Source organism: Culex quinquefasciatus, chromosome 1, assembly GCF_015732765.1.
Source record: "Culex quinquefasciatus strain JHB chromosome 1, VPISU_Cqui_1.0_pri_paternal, whole genome shotgun sequence".
Classification (NCBI taxonomy): domain Eukaryota; kingdom Metazoa; phylum Arthropoda; class Insecta; order Diptera; family Culicidae; genus Culex; species Culex quinquefasciatus.
Genome location: NC_051861.1, coordinates 33,460,946 through 33,479,332, shown reverse-complemented (window position 1 = coordinate 33,479,332; position 18,387 = coordinate 33,460,946). Strand labels below are relative to the sequence as shown.

The following is an 18,387-nucleotide window of genomic DNA, read 5'->3' as shown; positions in this document are numbered from 1 at the left end:
TATTTATACCTGAAGTCTTTGAAGTCCCCCCCAAAAAAAAAAAACAAGAGCTTAGCCGATAAGATTAGGCTAGGCGACGTCAGTTGTCGTCAACACGGCGCGATAGATGTGGCTTAACTTTCTTAACTGTTGGTATATTTTGGGATCAAGACCACCGCGAGGGACCAACGCAACTTGGTTTTTGGAGGATTAGGTCAAACGATGCATTGTGTCGAACGAGACTAACTATATCGCGTGAGTTACCTACCAGAAAAAAGGAAGCTTGAGATAACCGTTGGAAGATGATTCAATCGGTCACAGCTATCGAAGTGGTTCGAAAACAGTCCAAAAAGGTAATAGGATGAATACAGTCGACAACGTCAGACAGTCTGTTTATTGCAGGAAATTATTAGGGGTTTTCCAGTGATGATCAACAACTACTGATACCATAGGCTTATCTCAATGAAAATGCCAAACAGTAATCAATTGGTTGTAAAAGACCCCACGGCTACCATAGCGAGAGAATACTGGAACGGTATAATAAGTTTAAGTAACCTCAGAAAAAGTTCTCGATCAAATTTCGACCAGAACCATTAACCGTGCACATCACTTTTATCGAGAAATTAAAAGTGAGAGTGTGTGCAACATGGAGTTAAACTTTCTGTGCAGTTGCTGTGAAGGTTCCCATGGCACTTCGAAAAGTTTAACTCCATGTTGCACGCACACACTCTCACTTTTAATTTCTCGATAGTATAACTTGCGCTCAAAACAACTTTCCATCTTTTTTTGCCTTCCTCACCTTACTGAGGAAAGGCTATAAAATCACTCGAAAAACGAACTTCTTAAATAGGCCTCGTAGACCCACCTTTACATATACCTATCGACTCAGAATCAAATTCTGAGCAAATGTCTGTGCGTGTGGATGGACGTAGAATTTTTTTTCTCATTCACTCTTCTGGCTTAACCGATTTTGTCCGGATCTGTGTCGTTAGATCCGTCTTCAGGTCCCCTGAGTCTTTTTTGAATATCACTAAGTTTAGTTCAGTACTTCAAAAGTTATGCTAAAAAACGATTTTAGTTAATGTTCAGAAGATTGTAAAAAGGGTGGTTTTTGTAAGAAAACTGATCATGCTATATATTTTTAGAAAGGTATTTGAAAGACATTCAAACATTGAAGATCTGATAACCCTATCAAAAGTTATTAGCACTTAAGTGTTATTTATGCACTTTTTGGAGGCCGGATCTCAGATATTTCAATGATAACGGGGTCCGGGTCTGGCGTGTGACTCATTATTAGTTAGATAACTGAAAGGCCTTTCAAATGAGCCTAAAACATTGAAGATCTGATAACCCTATCAAAAGTTATTAGCACTTAAGTGTTATTTATGCACTTTTTGGAGGCCGGATCTCAAATATTTCGATGATAACGGTGTCCGGGTTTGGCATGTGACCCATCGTTAGTTAGATAATTGAAAAACCTTCCAAATGAGCCTAAAACATCAAAGGTCTGATGAACAGTTCAAAAGTTATAAGCACTTAAGAGTTATTTAGACACTTTTTAGAGGCCGGATCTCAGATATTACGATGAAAATAGTGTCCGGGTTCATCATGTGATCCATTATTAGTTAGATAAGGCCTTTCAAATGAGCATAAAACATCAAAGATCTGATAACCCTATCAAAAGTTATGAGCACTTTAGTGTTGTGTATACTCTGAAATTTTGATGAAAATGATGTTCGGATCCATCGTACGACCAACCGTTAGTTGGATAATTGTAAAACCTTTCAAATGAGACTATTAGATTGAATTCGCAATTCGCAATTTTCGGTGTAAGAGCGGTCCTTGACCGATCTTATGCACTAGGTTCCCGACGTACATGCACTGCCCTTACACCTACATCTCACCCTTGCTCTGAGTCAGTACGAGCAGCACGCTAGAACACGCTTTGAGTGTTCGTGCCAGGCATGCACACCTTCTTTTCCGGTTACGCATTTTAACTCGGCCGGGGGTGGTACATTACGTAGGGTTTGATGTAAGTATAAGCGCGCCTAACCATTTAAAGTGTGCCTATCAACTTTCATGAAAGCAAAAACTGGTTTATTTTTAGTTTGAATTCAAAAACTTATTGTTATTTACTGTGTACTGTTTTCTCCTGAAATCTTCTCTATTGTTGAGTCTGTTTATCTGTTGCTATTTCTTTTGTCGCGGTGTTTTGTTACAATTTTTGGTCCTAAGCATGTTATAAAAGTTTACCAAAAATACAAATGTAATATTTGTGTTAATCCTTTAACCATTCCATAAATTGAGTAAGGGCTCAAACCTCACTTGTTTGAAAAAAAGGGTGATGATTGAAAACAATTGACAGTAAAAGAGAATTTATTTCATAAAAATCAAGTATCAATAGTAAAAGAATGATGAGCGTATTTTGAAGAATAAAAATGAGAAGCTAGATGTATTAGATGTAAAATTAGACAATAGTTGATAAATAGAAATACAAAACAAGCTTAGATTATAGTAATGATAATTTATAGAACAGATAAAGAATTATTCAAATAAATAAATTCGAAATAAAATCAAAAAAGATTAGGCGAATGATAAATAGACTTAATATTACTAGTACATTAAGGAAAGGTATATTTTTAAGGAAAAAAAAAACAAAACAAAGTTTGTTACATCAGTATCAATTGATAGAAAAGAGTGGAAAAGCTTTGAGAGATAAGAGAATCAAAAGTCAGTAAAATTAAAATCAAATGTTGGATATTAAATAGAAGAATCAGTAAAGAATTGGGAATCAGAAGAGCAAAATAAAAATAGGAGATAGGTGGAAGCTGAGAATGAAGAGAAACCCCGTTGTGCGATGTTTCAGGTACATCCACAGCAGTTGACTCAACATACTGCGAATCAAAACAATACCGTCTACAATCACAAATTACTTCCCTTTCCCACATTGTCGCGCCCCTTTCTTTTAGCCGACTCGACTCTGACCCGCGGTGGTCAAAGGTTTACGATCCGTTTCCACAGGCCACCAGCTAGGTCATCATGAAAAACCAAGCCAACGTGGAGGTAAGAAAATAGGACACTCGCAAGGAACCAGAGCTATACTGTCCTGATCAAGAATGATCTAACAGGACTACGGATGTAGTTAGTGACGCTCCTTCCAGGATGTTCCTCGCCTGAGCGTCAACTGAAGAGGTAACATCAGCATCATTCGCCCTTGGCCTGCTTTTGGTGCAAGAATCATCAAATGATCAGTTTGAACACGGAGAGGCGCTGCATCAGGTTCCTACGCTAGGCGAGAGATTGGCAAATGCTCTTACAAGTTGTCAGAGCAATGCATTCATTGAATCTCATTTTACTGTCTACCGCCACGCTTTGATCCGTAATCGAGATTACACGGTTCCAGAGCACGCCGCTCCACGGCTGAACGGCTGAACGAAACCACCTTGCACTTCTTCGAACGAAGCCATTCAGTTATCCAGTTCTCGACACAGTAGTTCACGACTTTCTTGCCTGGTGCATCGTTAGTCTTTATTTACCCCTTAGATTTTTTTTTGCCAGCAGCCAAACAACATTGCTGATCAAAGTAGCATAACCAAAGGCGATTCCATCATTCTCATATATGATTCAAAATTAAAACATTGATGTGCTAAACGATTTTGATGGTTGACTTTTGGGGCTGTGATTTGAGTCAAGCCGTTGAGATTTGGGATTCGGACAGGTCAAACCCAGTAAATTTGTAAGACGCTTCCATTAACCCAGTTTTGTTTGTAATAATTTCAATGCGGCACACAGACGGCCTTGCTCCGAATACGTCACTAAAGATAACAAGCGACGAGCCAGATCTACAATAGGGTAGCAGAAAATGTTGTTAGGATAATTCACCTACCTTCTGAGGGACGTGTGCACCTGCAAGAAGAAGAAAAAACAGTACAAACAACACAATTAGTACCAGACACCAGTGAGAAACTTCTTAGAAGTTGAACTACCTTACGATCCCTTGTGGTAGACTTTCCCAAGAAGATCAGCATGCAAACAGTGAAGGGACGGTCATCACCAATAAACTTGTCTTCCAGCTTGATTTTCGTTTTTCTTACACGGTCTTGTTTGTTCTTCCCATATTTTTTTTCTTTTCTTCTTCACAAAATTGTAAAATAATTTAAGCGAAAAAAAACACACTCTTCTCTCTTCAAAGGACACACCTACTAGTTCCGCACACTTCCAGTAATGAAGCCGCGTCCTCGGGTATTAAGGGGAAATAATTCTCAGCGTTTTCTTTCGCGGAAAAACGCTGCAGTCTCGCTCTCACACTTGGGGGTAAAAAAGGAGGGATATTTTGTTTTGCAAGAGATGAATGTTTAAACGAAACGAACTAATTAACTACGTTTTTTTTGCGCGGGGAAAGGGGAAAACTTAAGAAACAAAAAAAAGGTCGTCCTCAGGGAAAACGGCTTAACTTAAACGTATGTGTGTGTGCATTTCGACCTGTTCTGATTTGAAACTTGTTTGGATTTGAGAAACCGCCGATCGCACACTTAATAGGTAATCTCACGGAGAGTTGCTGCTGCTGCCGCTGCGGATTCATCCAAACCGTTGATGCGATGGATGCGATGAGTTAGGATCGCGAGAGTCGCGATTTAGTCGTCTCCGACGGCCCGCTTTGCCTTTCGCTGCCGGGGGCTCTGCTTGGGGGACACTTTGCCGCCCTTGGGGGAGTTTTCTGTTGGAAGATGGTGGACTTAGTGGGTTGGCTATGAGAATAGATTAGGCAGAACTTACGGATCTTCTTGAGCGTCTCCGCGGGGATCCACTCGTAGTCGACGTCCTTGGTGTTGGTGGTTCCGGTTTCAACGGTCTTGCGCACCGCCGGCGATCGCTTGCGCTTGCCGTACGAACCGAGGAACTGCTGGCCGAGGACAAGCAGCAGCACCACGACGGCGGCCAGGAACACGTACAGGAAGAACGTCTCGCCGTCCAGACCCTCGTCGACCTCGATGATCGAGACGGTTTCGTTGAAGACGGCCTCCGAGAACTGGTTGCCGCTGGCGTCGCGGTAGTTCAGCGCAATGTTCAGCCCGAATGGACGTCCGGCGAACGATTCCGATGGCAGGAACGAGTACGAAACGGTCGCTTCGTGGCCGGGCTTGATCTCGCGGTTGTACGCGATGGCCGAGAAGTTCTGGATGAAGTAGTTAAAGTCCATCGGATAGCGGAACGAAGCCTCGACGGTTTCCACGATGAAATCGTCGCTTCCCTTGTTGGCGAATCCGACCAGGAACTCAACCGGGTAGCCGGCCGGAAGCTCAAACTGCGATCCGGAACCAGCGGAGTGCAGCGGACGGGTAAACAACAGGAACGTATCGGCGTCCGGGGATTTCGTCGTTTCCGGCTCGTCGTCCGTTTCCGTTTCCTCAGCCTGGCCCGTCACCGACGCGTCCTCTCCCTCAACCTCCACGTCCAGTTCCTCGTCCAATTCATCTTCGGCAGCGTGGGCCATCAACCGGGAACCTTCCGAAAAGAGAGCGAGACCCCAAGTTACGAAATGCCACGTCGTAGTGAAAGCAAGTGAAAGGGCAGAGAGAAAACCCCCAAAAAAAGAAAAACTTACCACCGTCCACGGTGAGCAGAACCGCTGGCAGAACCAGCAGGGCAAAAATCAACAGACTCTTCATGTTCACGGATAATCACTGGCGCGGGGTCACTTTGAATCACAACTTTTCGCGGAACTTGTACTCTGCTCCGACGGGAGGATGAAATCGAATGGCCAACCCAGCACACGCAAAGAAGCCGACTTGGACTGCTGCGAACTGCGGCGGTGGAAGAAAACGTCAGTTCACGTGGAAGCAAACTGACAACATGGCTGACAGGTTGTGGCGGCAGTGTTGCGAGGAAAGTCTGTAAAGCACGTTGGGAAGGTTTGTAAAGTTGCTGCAGAAAGCTAAAGAGACCAGATAAAATTCAATATCTTGAATGAACCCATTGTTTTTCAATACAGCTATGAAACAATATTTTTTTCATGCTTTTATCGCATTGAATCCAGCTTTTAATTATAAAAATTCTGTTACGAATCATTGATTCGGTTCTGGAAGATGAACCATGTACAGATAAATTTGTATGCGAGAAGAAACTGGCAGCACTTGATTGAAAACTTCAAAAATCATTCGAGTCGAAGGGTTCAACAACGCACGGTAACGCAGTGTAATCGCTGTAATTAGAGATCCTTAATAGATCACATTTTACATGGCGATCACGCACACTATCAAAACAAGCGTTTGGTAGTTTGTGTGAACTCCGTGTAAAAGGGGTGTCAAACTAAAAAGTGATCCCGTTCGTTTGACAATGGTTGGTGTCAAACCATCGGGGTTTGAGTGTACCTATCCAAAGATGGGTCGCATGATATATTTGGAATACGTTTTCATCTAAATATCTGAGAACTAGCCTCCAAAAAGTGTATAAATAACTCTTAAGTGCTTATAACTTTTGATAGGGTTGTCAGATCTTCAATGTATTGGTCGCGTTGGAAAGGTCTTTTAAATACCTTTCTAAAAATGTATAACATGCTGGGGTTTCTTACAAAAATCACCCTTTTTACAATCTTCCGGACTTTAGTCAAAATCGTTTTTTTAGCATAACTTTTGAAGTACTTTACTAAACTTCATAATTTTCAATAGGGACTTATGGGACCCCAAGACGAATCGAATGAGACCAAAACGGTCCAAATCGGTTAAGCCAGTGCTGAGATAATCCAGTGCATATTTTTTGGTGCACAGACCCACATCCCTACACACACACACACACACACACACACACACACACACACACACACACAGACATTTGCTCAGAATTCGATTCTGAGTCGATAGGTATACATGAAGGTGGGTCTAGGAGGTCTAATTGAGAAGTTCAGTTTTCGAGTGATTTTATAGCCTTTCCTCAGTAAGGTGAGGAAGGCAAAAAGGATGATTTTTTGCATAACCTCAAAAGGCCGGGTCTTTTTGTTTACGTGCGAGAGTCGCGCCAGATGCGAAACGCGCGGTTGCCATATTGCTTCAAATGAGAGTCAACATGTTTTCTGTTGCGCTCTTAAATCTTATTTATGAATTTTATCAATCTTATAATAAATACTCATTTCTAGATTAAATTTTCAATAGGTCCTAACTGCATAGGAAACCCATGAGGGATAGGTTGTTTTGAAGATTTAATCTAGATTTAATAATTTATTACATACACGCAGAAAAATCGATTGGGTTTGAATCAATTTTTTTTTGTTGTTTCAACTAAACGATTTTTGCCTTCCTCACCTTACTGAGGAAAGGCTATAAAATCACTCGAAAAATGAACTTGGATGCATAAAAGGTGGATTAAGTAACGTTTTGTTGAAAGAATCCTGAGGGCATCTCCAGCGCTGGGGTGCAAATCAAATTTGCACCCGGCTCATGAATACCGAGATCAAATTTGCCACCTTGAAAAAAATCCGTCATCCCCACCGCTAGGGTAGCAAATTTGCCACCGAGACAAGCCCACCGCGGGGGGCAAATATGGGTTTTTATCATTTTTTGCTCTCGTTTACCTTCAAAATCAATAATTATGTGTTGATTCATGCCTAGAAATGCTAAAAGTTCATTAAACTTTTTAATCCTATTGAAAATTTCAAAGAATTTCATTTTTCAAAATTGTCGAAAGTTCAACCATTTGCTACCCGATTTGATTCCCACCTAATTTGCTCTCGAGTTTGCCCCCGAGTCTCCCACCGCGCGTAGCAAAGCAGGTATCAAATTTGATCTCAAGTTCATCTGTAGAAGAAAAATATGTGTCGGTACCTGCCGGGTACTCATTTTCTGATACCCGACAAGTACCGGCAAGCCGGGGGCAAAGTTTTGAATGCGTGTTTCTATGTCTGCTCTTGTAGGTGATTCGAAAATTCAAAAAATTCTAAAAATCCAAAATTCCAAAATTCAAGAATTCAAAAATTTAAAAATTTAAAAATTCAAAAACTCAGAAATTTAAAAATTCAAAAATTCCAAAATTTAAAAATTCAAAAATAAAAAATTCCAAAATTTCATTTTTATTTTACTTTTACAAAATTTTAATTTGAAAAATATAATATTTTTTCAATTATTTTAGGCTGTTGCACATATTTTTCAAAGTTTATGTCGCCCCCGGTTAGAAAAACCAGGCGGCAAAAAAATATGTTTTTCAAAAAACTTCCAAATTTTAAAGGAAATATAAGTCCATCCAACTGAAAACAATTAGAAATGCATTTTCCTGTGTTTAAAATCATATTTAGCATGTCCGGATTCGGTCAAAAATATTTTCAATTTTTGTGGAATTCCAATGCACAGCACCGCAAAAAGTTTTTTTTCGGCGAAAAAAAAAATCTCTTTCCCCCCCTCCCCCCCCCCTCGACCTGGACCAGAGTCGAGGCACATAAATTTTTAAATTTATTTAAATTTTTAAAATTTTTATTTTTTTTCTTAAATTTTTAAAATTTTTTTAAATTTTTTAATTTATTTAAATTTTTTAAATTTTTGATTTTTTTAATTTTTTTATTTTTTCTAGATTTTTTTATTTTTTTTAATTTTTTAATTTTTTTAAATTTTTTAAATTTTTAAATTTTTTAAATTTTTTAAATTTTTTAAATTTTTTAAATTTTTTAAATTTTTAAATTTTTTTAAATTTTTTAAATTTTTTAATTTTTTAATTTTTTAATTTTTTAAGTTTTTTAATTTTTTAAATTTTTAAATTTTTTAATTTTTTAATTTTTAAATTTTTAATTTTTTTTTAATTTTTAAAAATTTTTAAATTTTTTTTTATCTTTTAAATTTTTTTTTTATTTTTTAAATTTTTTAAATTTTTTAGTTTTTTTAGATTTTTTAAATTTTTTACATTTTTAAAATTTTTTAAATTTTTTAAACTTTTTAAATTTGTTAATTTTTTTAAAGTTTTTAAATTTTTTAATTTTTCTAAATTTTTTAGATTTTTTAAATTTTTGAAATTTTCTAAATTAAAAAAAAAATCCGTGCTTGATTCGATTTTCCGTGCATAATTCCATTTGATGCGGTAGCAAAAAGGCAGAATACCGGGTAGCAAAGTGAAATCCCGAAGAACTGAGAGCAAATTTGCTACCGCGACAGGTACCGCGATGGGGTTGACGTCGGGTGCAAATTAGCTTTGCTTCGATGTTTGCACCCAGCGCTGGAGATGCACTGAAAACCAATAGAGCTTTATGACGTTTCGCATACACACACTAGCGCACCATTTGATTTTGCTGGCCGGACAAAATTTAACCTCAATCTTTTTCGTGTATGTACACGCAATACATGCGCACGTAGATAACTCTATAGAGATCTCCACGGTTTCTCTCACGCACACCATCATTTTGTGTTAGTATTTGTATTTGAAGTATTGTTTTGGTTTTGAACGATTGTGATTGGCTGAATTACAAGCAGCTGATTTTGTTTACACTTTTTTTACGCAGACATAAGCAAATCGAGTAGATCAATCGTCTGTAAAAACCAGCTGTTTACCACGTGCTCGTGGTATAAGAAAGGACACAGCTGATTTTGACAGACGAATCATTCTACTCGATTTACCTATGTTTGCGTGTAAATTTTGTTACAAACTAACACACTCTCGCGCTTGGATATCTCTATTGGAACAACTCAAAATGTAGTATTGAATCAACTCACTGTGCTCACTGTAAATTTGTCATACCTGTCGTGATCGGGGACTTTCTTTTATAATAAAAACACAGATATTTTGCAATCAACAAACAACACGTCTTATTCCACAGAAATTAACCACAAAACTGATTTGACAATCTTCATTCTCTCTTTCGCCGGCCGCGCGCATCTCGTTGTTTTCTCGCTCGTTGTTCTCTCTCGCAGCTCGCTAGCGCGCTCTCGCACTCAATCCACGATTAGCTAACAAGGCAATATTCATGAAGGTGCGCACTTTTTGTTGCGCTCTTAACTCTTATTTATGAATTATATCAATCTTATAATAAATACTCATTTAATAATTTATTACATATTCAATCCTGCAACCCATAATCCCTACAATACCCTTTTGGAAAAATCAACAAAATTACTGCGTAGATTCTACCCGAATCTACTTTGAATTAACGTTACATTGTTTTTTGATTTGAATAACAATTAATTGTTGTTGACACGTGGCTGCTATCTGTCATAAGTTGAATTTTCGTCAGTCGGCTGGTGATAAAGTCTAAGGAAAATCTTCGTGATATCTTGCGATTTTATGAAAGGTATAACCTGCATCAGCTGAATGGACTTGTGTATGAAATATCTCTGCCTCACCTGGGAGGTCCTCCGCGTGTTATTACCACGGCGGAGAATCAGCGAAAATTTGACGTGTTCACACAACCCTCGCACAGAATGGCGGCCGTTGGAACACACTTGGGGTGCATTGAAACTCAACATAAATTGACCCCACTTATATTCACCTTGTCCACCTTTGCAGATTTCATTGATGCAATCATCGGGAAGATGCAAGAACAGAGCATCCTGGTGCAGACGGCACCAGTTTAATCGGAAGCCCAGGTGCGTTTCGAGAGCAGCGGAACCACGCACGGACTGGCGTGCGAAATTAAATTTATTCACCTCAAAAATAAATAAATAAATAAAATGAATAAAAAACAAAAAGTAAGCATTATTATTTCAATTCAACATTTTGTTGATTTAATGAAATGTTGAGTCTTATATTAAAAAAATACCGGCTTATTTCAAAAATAAATTCTTGTTGATTCAACAAAAATTTGATTTGAACGCACTGTCTGTCATATTTTAATTAACAAAAATGAGAGTACATTCAACGAAAAAGCCGTTTTGATTTAACAAAATGCGCCGATTTAAAAAAACAAAACTTGAGTGTTGATTCAATGCAAAACATTTGTTGATTATATTCAACAAAATATTTTGTTGAATCAACCCTCGTACAGGCTGATTCTACAAAACATTTTTCTGCGTGTATTCAATCCTGCAACCCATAATCCCTACAGGCTTTAGGGAGCGTCTTTTATTACGTAACGCAGTAGGGGGAGGGGGTCGGAGGCCGTGTTACGCTCCATGCAAAATTTTTGAAATTTGTATGGAAATTTTGTAACGAGGGGGGGGGGGGAGAAGGGGTCTAAAAGTCCGATTTTTTTGCGTTACGTAATAAAAGAACGCTCCCTTAGTATCCAATTGGGTCCTAAAATGAAGCTTAGATTGTTGATATTATTGTTTACAGCGATAAAGCTTATTTTTCTGAGTACAATGAACCTTTGTACGACCACAAAGAGTTTAAAATGGATTTTTAAATCAATTTTGAAAAATTAACCTTGCGGTCCTTCTTGACAGAAAAGTTCCTACTTGAAAGCTCGTTCCAAGGGGACCATAGTTGATCCATCGAAAAAATGTTGTCTAGTCAAAAAAAAATTTTGCATTAAAATGAAAAAAAGTGATCAGAAATTGTTTTTAGTCGTGTTATTTACCGTTGTACATAAAAATTTACATAGGGCTTTAGTACCCAATTTAAAAAAAAGTAATCTGCAGATATTTGCAGAACCATCAACAAACTTTAGATGGAACTGGTAACCCTAGCCACGCACACCCCCACACTGATCTGTCACCGCAGCAGGTCGATCCGCACACACACGAGAAACGTCAAAAGTTGTTCATCGCCGAAAGAAAGAAAAAAGTCGGAACCGTGCGCCGCATCTCAGTGCCCAGTATTCCCTTATCCGGCGTGATTTTCGTCCGCGTCCGCACGCTCACTACGTCCCGGAACCACCCCGCGCCTTGACCATGTCGGCCATTTCCGCTACCGAGAAGCCGCAGATGCAGCAGATTGATCTCAACACACTTAACCTGCAGCAGCTGACCCAGCTCAAGAACCAGCTGGACCAGGTCTCGAAACCACCCACGCCTATCGGAACTCGGCGAGTAACACTCTTTGATTATTTTTTTTCTTCTCGCAGGAGCTGACCGTATTCCAGGAGTCGCTACAGACGCTGAAGATGGCACGCGTCAAGTACTCCGGCTCGAAGGAGGCGCTCGAGCAGTTCAAGCCGGACTGGAACGAGAAGCAGATCCTGGTGCCGCTGACTGGGAGCATGTACGTGCCGGGCACGATCAAGGACGCGGACAACGTGATCATCGACATCGGCACCGGCTATTACGTGGAGAATGTGGGTTTTCGTAGCGTTTTTTGGTTGATTTATTCAAGTTGATTCATGTTTATTCTTTGTAACAGGACCTGGACAGCGCGAAGAACTTCTTCAAGCGGCGCGTGGATTTTGTCCAGGAGCAGATGGAGAAGATCGAGGTGCTGGGAATGGAAAAGTCGAAGATCCGGGACGCGATTCGCGAGGTGATGGAGATTAAGCTGCTGCAGTTCGAGAAGGAGATGATGAAGAAGCGCGAGGCGGGCGGTGACGCGGAGTAGTTCCGGGCGGTTCCAATAAGTTGATACCTACTTTACACTTTAATTTATGAGTCAAAGATCACAGTTTTCGCTTGCATTAAAACTCATTACAGCTGCTTTTAATTCCGCAAAGCCAGCATTTAGCGGTAACATTGTGCAACCGGGAATAAGTTGGATAAATTTCAAGATAACAGTTAAATTTGCCAAGCAGTAGGAGTTGTTAATTCTATATCACCGGCCTTCAGTTCTTCAATATTTTTTAACGATTTGTTTAATGTTTATTTCTATAGTTACAGGTTACCACCTTGATGGAACGGCGAAGCTTCAAGGCGGCAGCCCCACCCCGAGACTAGGTAAAGCTGCCGCAATCAACGGCACAGAACTAGACACGAAAAGGACACCAATTGGAAACTCGGAACATAGAATTGCAGTTGAGTTCGGGCACGCTCTGTTGAGCGGACTTAAACCCCGTAACTTCGATGTTGTAGCACTGCAGAACTGAAAGGACGATGCTTAAGTATTCACCATGTACCAGAGTGGCAAGGCAGAAAACAAGCTGCATATTGTCTTCATTGTGTTGGGCAAGATGCAGAATCGTGAGATGGATTGAAAGCCGCTCTTGACGGAGACGAGGTCGAGGTCGTTGAGGAGTTTGTGTACATCGTATCGTTGGTGACGTCGGACAATCTTTGCAACAGATAAATTCGGAGTGATAAGAACGGTCGTTATCTACAGGCACGAGACGTGGACGACGCTCGAGGGGAGTTTTCGCTGTTTGGGAGATCTTTGGCAGCGTATGTGAGAATAGATGGAGAGTAGACACGCTGCTGCTGAAATCAACTGGACATTTTATTCAAATCTGACTTTGCGCTACTGAGATTCTTGGTTTTCAAACACGACAACCGGACTAAAATTGGCATGCGAATTCGCCCCATCCTGCCGCATCTCAACGATTTGGAATCCCTGCACCCCCTCATGCACGACGCCGTCCAGCGGTGCAGCCTCCAGCAGGACCGACTCGTCCACGCCGATCATCTCGACAATCACCTTAAGATCCTTAGCGGCCGACGTTTCTTCCACCACCTCCTCCCGCCCAACCTGCGTGCCCACCTGCTGCTCCGCCGACGAATGCCGCGCCACCTCGTGCCGCTTCCGACCCTTAGCAGTGGTAAACTTGGACGAACAGTACGTGCAACCAAAAGGCTTCTCGTTGGTGTGCGTTCGCTCGTGCTGGGTACAGTTCCCGCTCTGCACGAACGTCCGGTCGCAAAAACGGCACCGAAACCGGCGATTGTTCTCGTGCACGTCTACGTGCATGTCCAGCTTTTGCCGGCTGGGGAACTTCTTCGGGCAATGAGGGCATTGGAACCGGCGTGGCAGTCGTCGACCTTCGTGAACCTGGCGAATGTGCTGCCTGAGACACGCGTTTGTTGGCCAGCGCCAAAGACAAAACTCGCACTGGAACTTCTTGTCGTGTGTGCCTCTGTGGTAGTGCAACGTCGAAGCGTTTCGCGTACTGTAGTCACAACCCTCGACGTCGCAAAAGTACTGCCTGTCCGGATCTCCCGGTTCTCGCAGTGGTCGCCTGTACCGTGGGTCGTCCGGGAAGTGAGTTGCCATATGGTACCGCAGGTTGACCGCGTCGAAAAATTGCTTGTCGCACTCGCTGCAGCGATAACCCCGTTCATCGATGTGTTTCCGCTTGTGGACCAAGAAGTTGTCCTTGTGATTGAACCGCCTCCCACACCTGTCACATTCGAACGGTTTTTCCCCGGTGTGAATGAGCTCGTGCCGCCTCAGCAGCGTGCCGTTGTTGAACGGCTTTCCGCAGTGCGCGCACTTGAACGTTTCCTTCTCCTTGGCCCGGTGGTTGGTCATGTGCACCCGGAAGTGTCGACGCTGTTTGAAGAATTGCCCGCAAATCTGGCACGTGTACCCGTCGGCGCTGGAATCCGAGTGCACGTGGTAGATGTGAAGCTTGCGGGACTTTTTCGTCGGAAAGCGCAGCGGACAGCGGCCGCACTGGAACGCGTACTGGTGCGTGCGCAGATGCTTGTTCAGCTGAACCAACGATTTGGCCACCTTTGGGCAGTCCTGGGTGGAGCACTGCTCGCAGCGGTACGGTAGCATGGCGACGTGTTGTTCCAGATGCGCCTCCAGGGCGCGGTTGTCCTCGTAGGAGACGTTGCACACGTAGCACGTGTGCGGATTCAGCTGCGGCGGCGAATCTGCAGGAAGAGAAAGCGAGCGGAAGTTGGCGGTCAGGGGTGTATACTTGGGAAATGTCCAAGATCGATACAACAGCTTCACACAATAGAGTAATCTACGTGCGCATGTATTGCGTGTACGTACACGAAAATAAAGTCAGGTAAAATTTTGACCGGCCAGCAAATTCAAATGGTGTCATAAGGCTCAGTGTTTTTGATAACGTTGATTTTAAGCAATCACACCAATCTACAAGGCCTCGTGGCGCGGCCGATCCCCAAGTTGCCATGGGGCGCGGGTTCGATTCCCGCCTTATCCTCCTGGCCTTCTATCGGATGGTGAAGTAAAACGTCGATCCATTTGCGTAAAAGAGGTTTTGGGTGACTCACCACACATAATCTTCGGACGCCTAGCAAAGAGCAGAAACTTGCAACAGAGCCCACAAAAGACCCGGAGGTCGTTAAAGTGGATTGCTTTGCCTTTCTTTTACCAATCTACAAGAAGAGGCAAAGACTCTTTAGTGCCAACTATCGAGGCACCACAATCCTCAAACTCAGAGTACAAAGTACTCTCCCGAATCCTGTGAAGCGAGCTGAGACCGAGACCTTTGTCGGTGAACACCAGTGTGGGTTTCGAGCGGGTCGGCCAACGGCGGATGCGATGTTCACTCTGCGACAAATCCTCGACAAGTTCCGGGAGTACAACCTGCTGGAAACATCTACAAAAATAACGCTGTTCAGGAGCTTGATGCTCCCTGTGGCTCTTTACGGGTCACGAATCGTGGACGCTAAAGGAGGCTGACCAGAGAGCACTTGGGGTCTCATGAACTTCGAGTTGTACCAAGACTACAAACACGCTGGAAGGCCAACATGGTCGGTGACTGGAGACGGACAGCACAAGATACTAGCATCATACGCGAAAACCATTGAAAAATTACAGATGAATTCCATAAGAATTTCTTATGAAGTCCATAGTCGATCAACAGTGGACAAAATACATAAGTAAAGATTAGTTATAACCATATGAATTTATAGTGACGGTCATAAGATTGTCTATGAAAATCGCGAGAGCCTAGTGGTTACTCAAATCAGGCAGCACATAAGATGTAGTCTTATGAAAATCTTACATTCTTTTTCCTCAGTGATCGAGTATCCTGAAAATCTTCAATTCAGTAACAACTTTTCAAAAGGGCGAAACCCTCAGATGTAAACAAACTTGGTTTTTGGGCAGAATCATGTAAAGCGAACAAAACTGATTCTAAAACATCCTCTAACATCTCAAAATTCCGAAAATACATAGTTTTACAAGCAAAAAACAAAAGGGCAAATCAACAACATCAATCAAAACAAACCAAATTGAGTTTCCGCCCTTGTGTTTTCACCCAATCACGAGGGGCGGATGTAGTGTTTTCTGCAATTTTCGACGTATATTTAGAAACACTAAATTTTCGTTGTAATTTAGTTAATTTTAACCTGATAATCCTCAAAATGGATCAAAATATATGTTTCTGATGTCTCTGACCACAATTCCACAACAAACACAGATTTGTATGATCCTAAATACATAACATCAGGGTGGCCACTCATGTCGGGAAATCGGGAAAGTCGGGAAATAGTCGGGAATTCGCCAAAATCCGCCAAAAATCGGGAAAAAGTCGGGAATTTATTATTTTTTGTCAAAAAGTCGGGAGAAGTCGGGAATTCTGAGCATACTTGTTTGAAAATTATTTTTTAACTCTTGAATAATTTTGTAATATTTTGTACAATTTTCAAATTGAATTTACTCATTTCTGCTTTAGTAACTTACTTTAAATTTAATCTTAATAAATATTGGAGTCTTTGATACAGATTTTCATAATATTTTTTATGAATCAAATGATCGTTATTATTTTTTGTTTATCAAACAAGAGGTAAAGTTAATGAAAAACTAAAATAAAAATAGTGCCTAATGATCAGCTTAGAATTATGATTCTATTTCATTTTGTCACATAATTAAAAATTTGAAAACAGATTCCAACTTGAGTTTGTCAATAGTTTTTTTTGATGAATATTTTTCATTTAGTAATTCAAAATATGTTTTTTCCCAATTTTTTTGGTGAGTATGGGTAAATTACCTATACCATAGATAAAGCTTGATTTTCAGTTTTCTGAAAACTTAAATATCGAATAAAATCCAGAATTGAAAAACTTTTTTACGTTTTGATAATTTTGAAATTGCAAAAAAATCCAAGAAATTTTGAGTTATTGCAAAATTGTTAAAAAAAAAAATGTCTCTTCAAACATTTTGCTTAAAATAAGTGGGAAAACAAAATCATATCAAACTGAATTGATTAGAAAATTCAATATTAAAAATTACAAAATTAAAAAGGGAACTTCGCAAAAACATTTTTGTAAGAATTCCTTGACATTTTTCTAAATCCTTTGAATGAATAATAACAGCAATTATGTTTTGATCATTCTTTGATTAAAAATGATGTTGAAGTTTTAAAAAATAGGAATGCTATTTTTAGTTCAGTTATCTTTAACTTTTTGTCATTTTCAGTTGAAACGAAGTATCAAAAACTATACGTTTGCCAATTTAAAAAATAACATGGAAGTTATAAGTATTGTTGAACTTTCGATTATTTTTTCAAAGACTAAGACAAAGTTTGTGTTTCTACTCTGAATCATAATAATGATATTCCATTTGTGAAGTTTTTTTTATTTGTTGTTTAGTTTCTGTATTTACAAAAAATGCGTATATTTGGATTTTTTTTTAATTCACTGAGAATTTATTTTTCGTTGGTTCTGTTCTTATAGAAAGTTTGAAATCATTCTTTAGATAAGAAATGCCTATTATTTGAGCATTCTGGAAAAGTCTGGAAAAAAGTCGGGAAAAAGTCGGGAATTTGAAAATGGAATTTGAGTGGTCACCCTGGGTATATCAAATTTGTCCTGGAACCGGCGTCTTGAGAGGCAGCTAAACAAACTGAGTTTTTGTCAGAATCATATAAAGCGAACAAAACTGATTCTAAAACACCCTCCATCATCACAAAATTCCGAAAATACGTAGTTTAACAAGCAAAAAACAAAAGGGCTAATCAACAACATCAATCAAAACAAACCAATTTGAGTTTCCGCCCTTGTGTTTTCATCCAATCACGAGGGGCGAATGTAGTGTTTTCTGCAAGTTCCGACGTATATTTAGATACACTAAATTTTCGTTATAATTTAGTGAATTTTAACCTGACAATCCTCAAAATGGATCAAAATGTATGTTTTTTATGTCTCTGATCACAATTCCACAACAAACACAGATTTGTATGATTCTAAATACATAACTATTTAATTTCAATTATTGTAGTATCGGATCTGGTCTGGTTTCACAATCTAGACATGAAGGTCCATAATTTACCGGTTCTTGGGACATCCGGGGATTCTGGGTCGAGCAGTTGCAGGACAAAAAGTTAGTTATAACCATTGAAGCTATGCAAATAATGAGAAGGCAGAATGGTGCCGCGGGGTGGCCTAGTCGTCAGCTGCCATGTCTCCCACTTCCAGCGGGGACACCCCAAGGAACGTCACTTTAATATAGACCACATCCTCAAACCACCTTGCTACTTACTGTGTATCATAGCCGTGATCCTTGCTCAACGATTCTTGGGCTGAATCGGACTCCTTCTGAAGGCTTTCTAGACCCATTTTTTATCGCTGAGGTCGCAAATATCACAAAAGGGCGAAAACACAAAAGGGCTTTTTGGCGTAACCTGACGGGCGATACCGTTGTTTTGGTTGGGTGGGTGGC

General features: G+C 40.4%; 3 protein-coding genes across 3 annotated transcripts; 1 reads left to right on the top strand and 2 right to left on the bottom strand.

Annotated features, from left to right (window-relative positions):
- Positions 1–4,057: 4,057 nt before the first annotated feature.
- Positions 4,058–5,818, bottom strand: LOC6052079 (translocon-associated protein subunit alpha). The gene is made up of 3 exons (XM_001868371.2): positions 5,585–5,818; positions 4,756–5,484; positions 4,058–4,696 (listed from the first exon to the last, which is right to left on the bottom strand). The coding sequence occupies exons 1-3, from the start codon at positions 5,646–5,648 to the stop codon at positions 4,614–4,616; spliced, it is 876 nt and encodes a 291-aa protein (XP_001868406.1). The 5' UTR covers positions 5,649–5,818; the 3' UTR covers positions 4,058–4,613.
- Positions 5,819–11,629: 5,811 nt separating this feature from the next.
- On the top strand, positions 11,630–12,607 carry LOC6052080 (probable prefoldin subunit 5). Its single transcript, XM_001868372.2, has 3 exons — positions 11,630–11,882; positions 11,954–12,163; positions 12,229–12,607. The coding sequence occupies exons 1-3, from the start codon at positions 11,781–11,783 to the stop codon at positions 12,418–12,420; spliced, it is 504 nt and encodes a 167-aa protein (XP_001868407.1). The 5' UTR covers positions 11,630–11,780; the 3' UTR covers positions 12,421–12,607.
- Positions 12,608–13,227: 620 nt separating this feature from the next.
- Positions 13,228–18,317, bottom strand: LOC6052082 (zinc finger protein OZF). Its single transcript, XM_038249527.1, has 2 exons — positions 18,208–18,317; positions 13,228–14,627 (listed from the first exon to the last, which is right to left on the bottom strand). The coding sequence occupies exons 1-2, from the start codon at positions 18,215–18,217 to the stop codon at positions 13,270–13,272; spliced, it is 1,368 nt and encodes a 455-aa protein (XP_038105455.1). The 5' UTR covers positions 18,218–18,317; the 3' UTR covers positions 13,228–13,269.
- Positions 18,318–18,387: the final 70 nt, after the last annotated feature.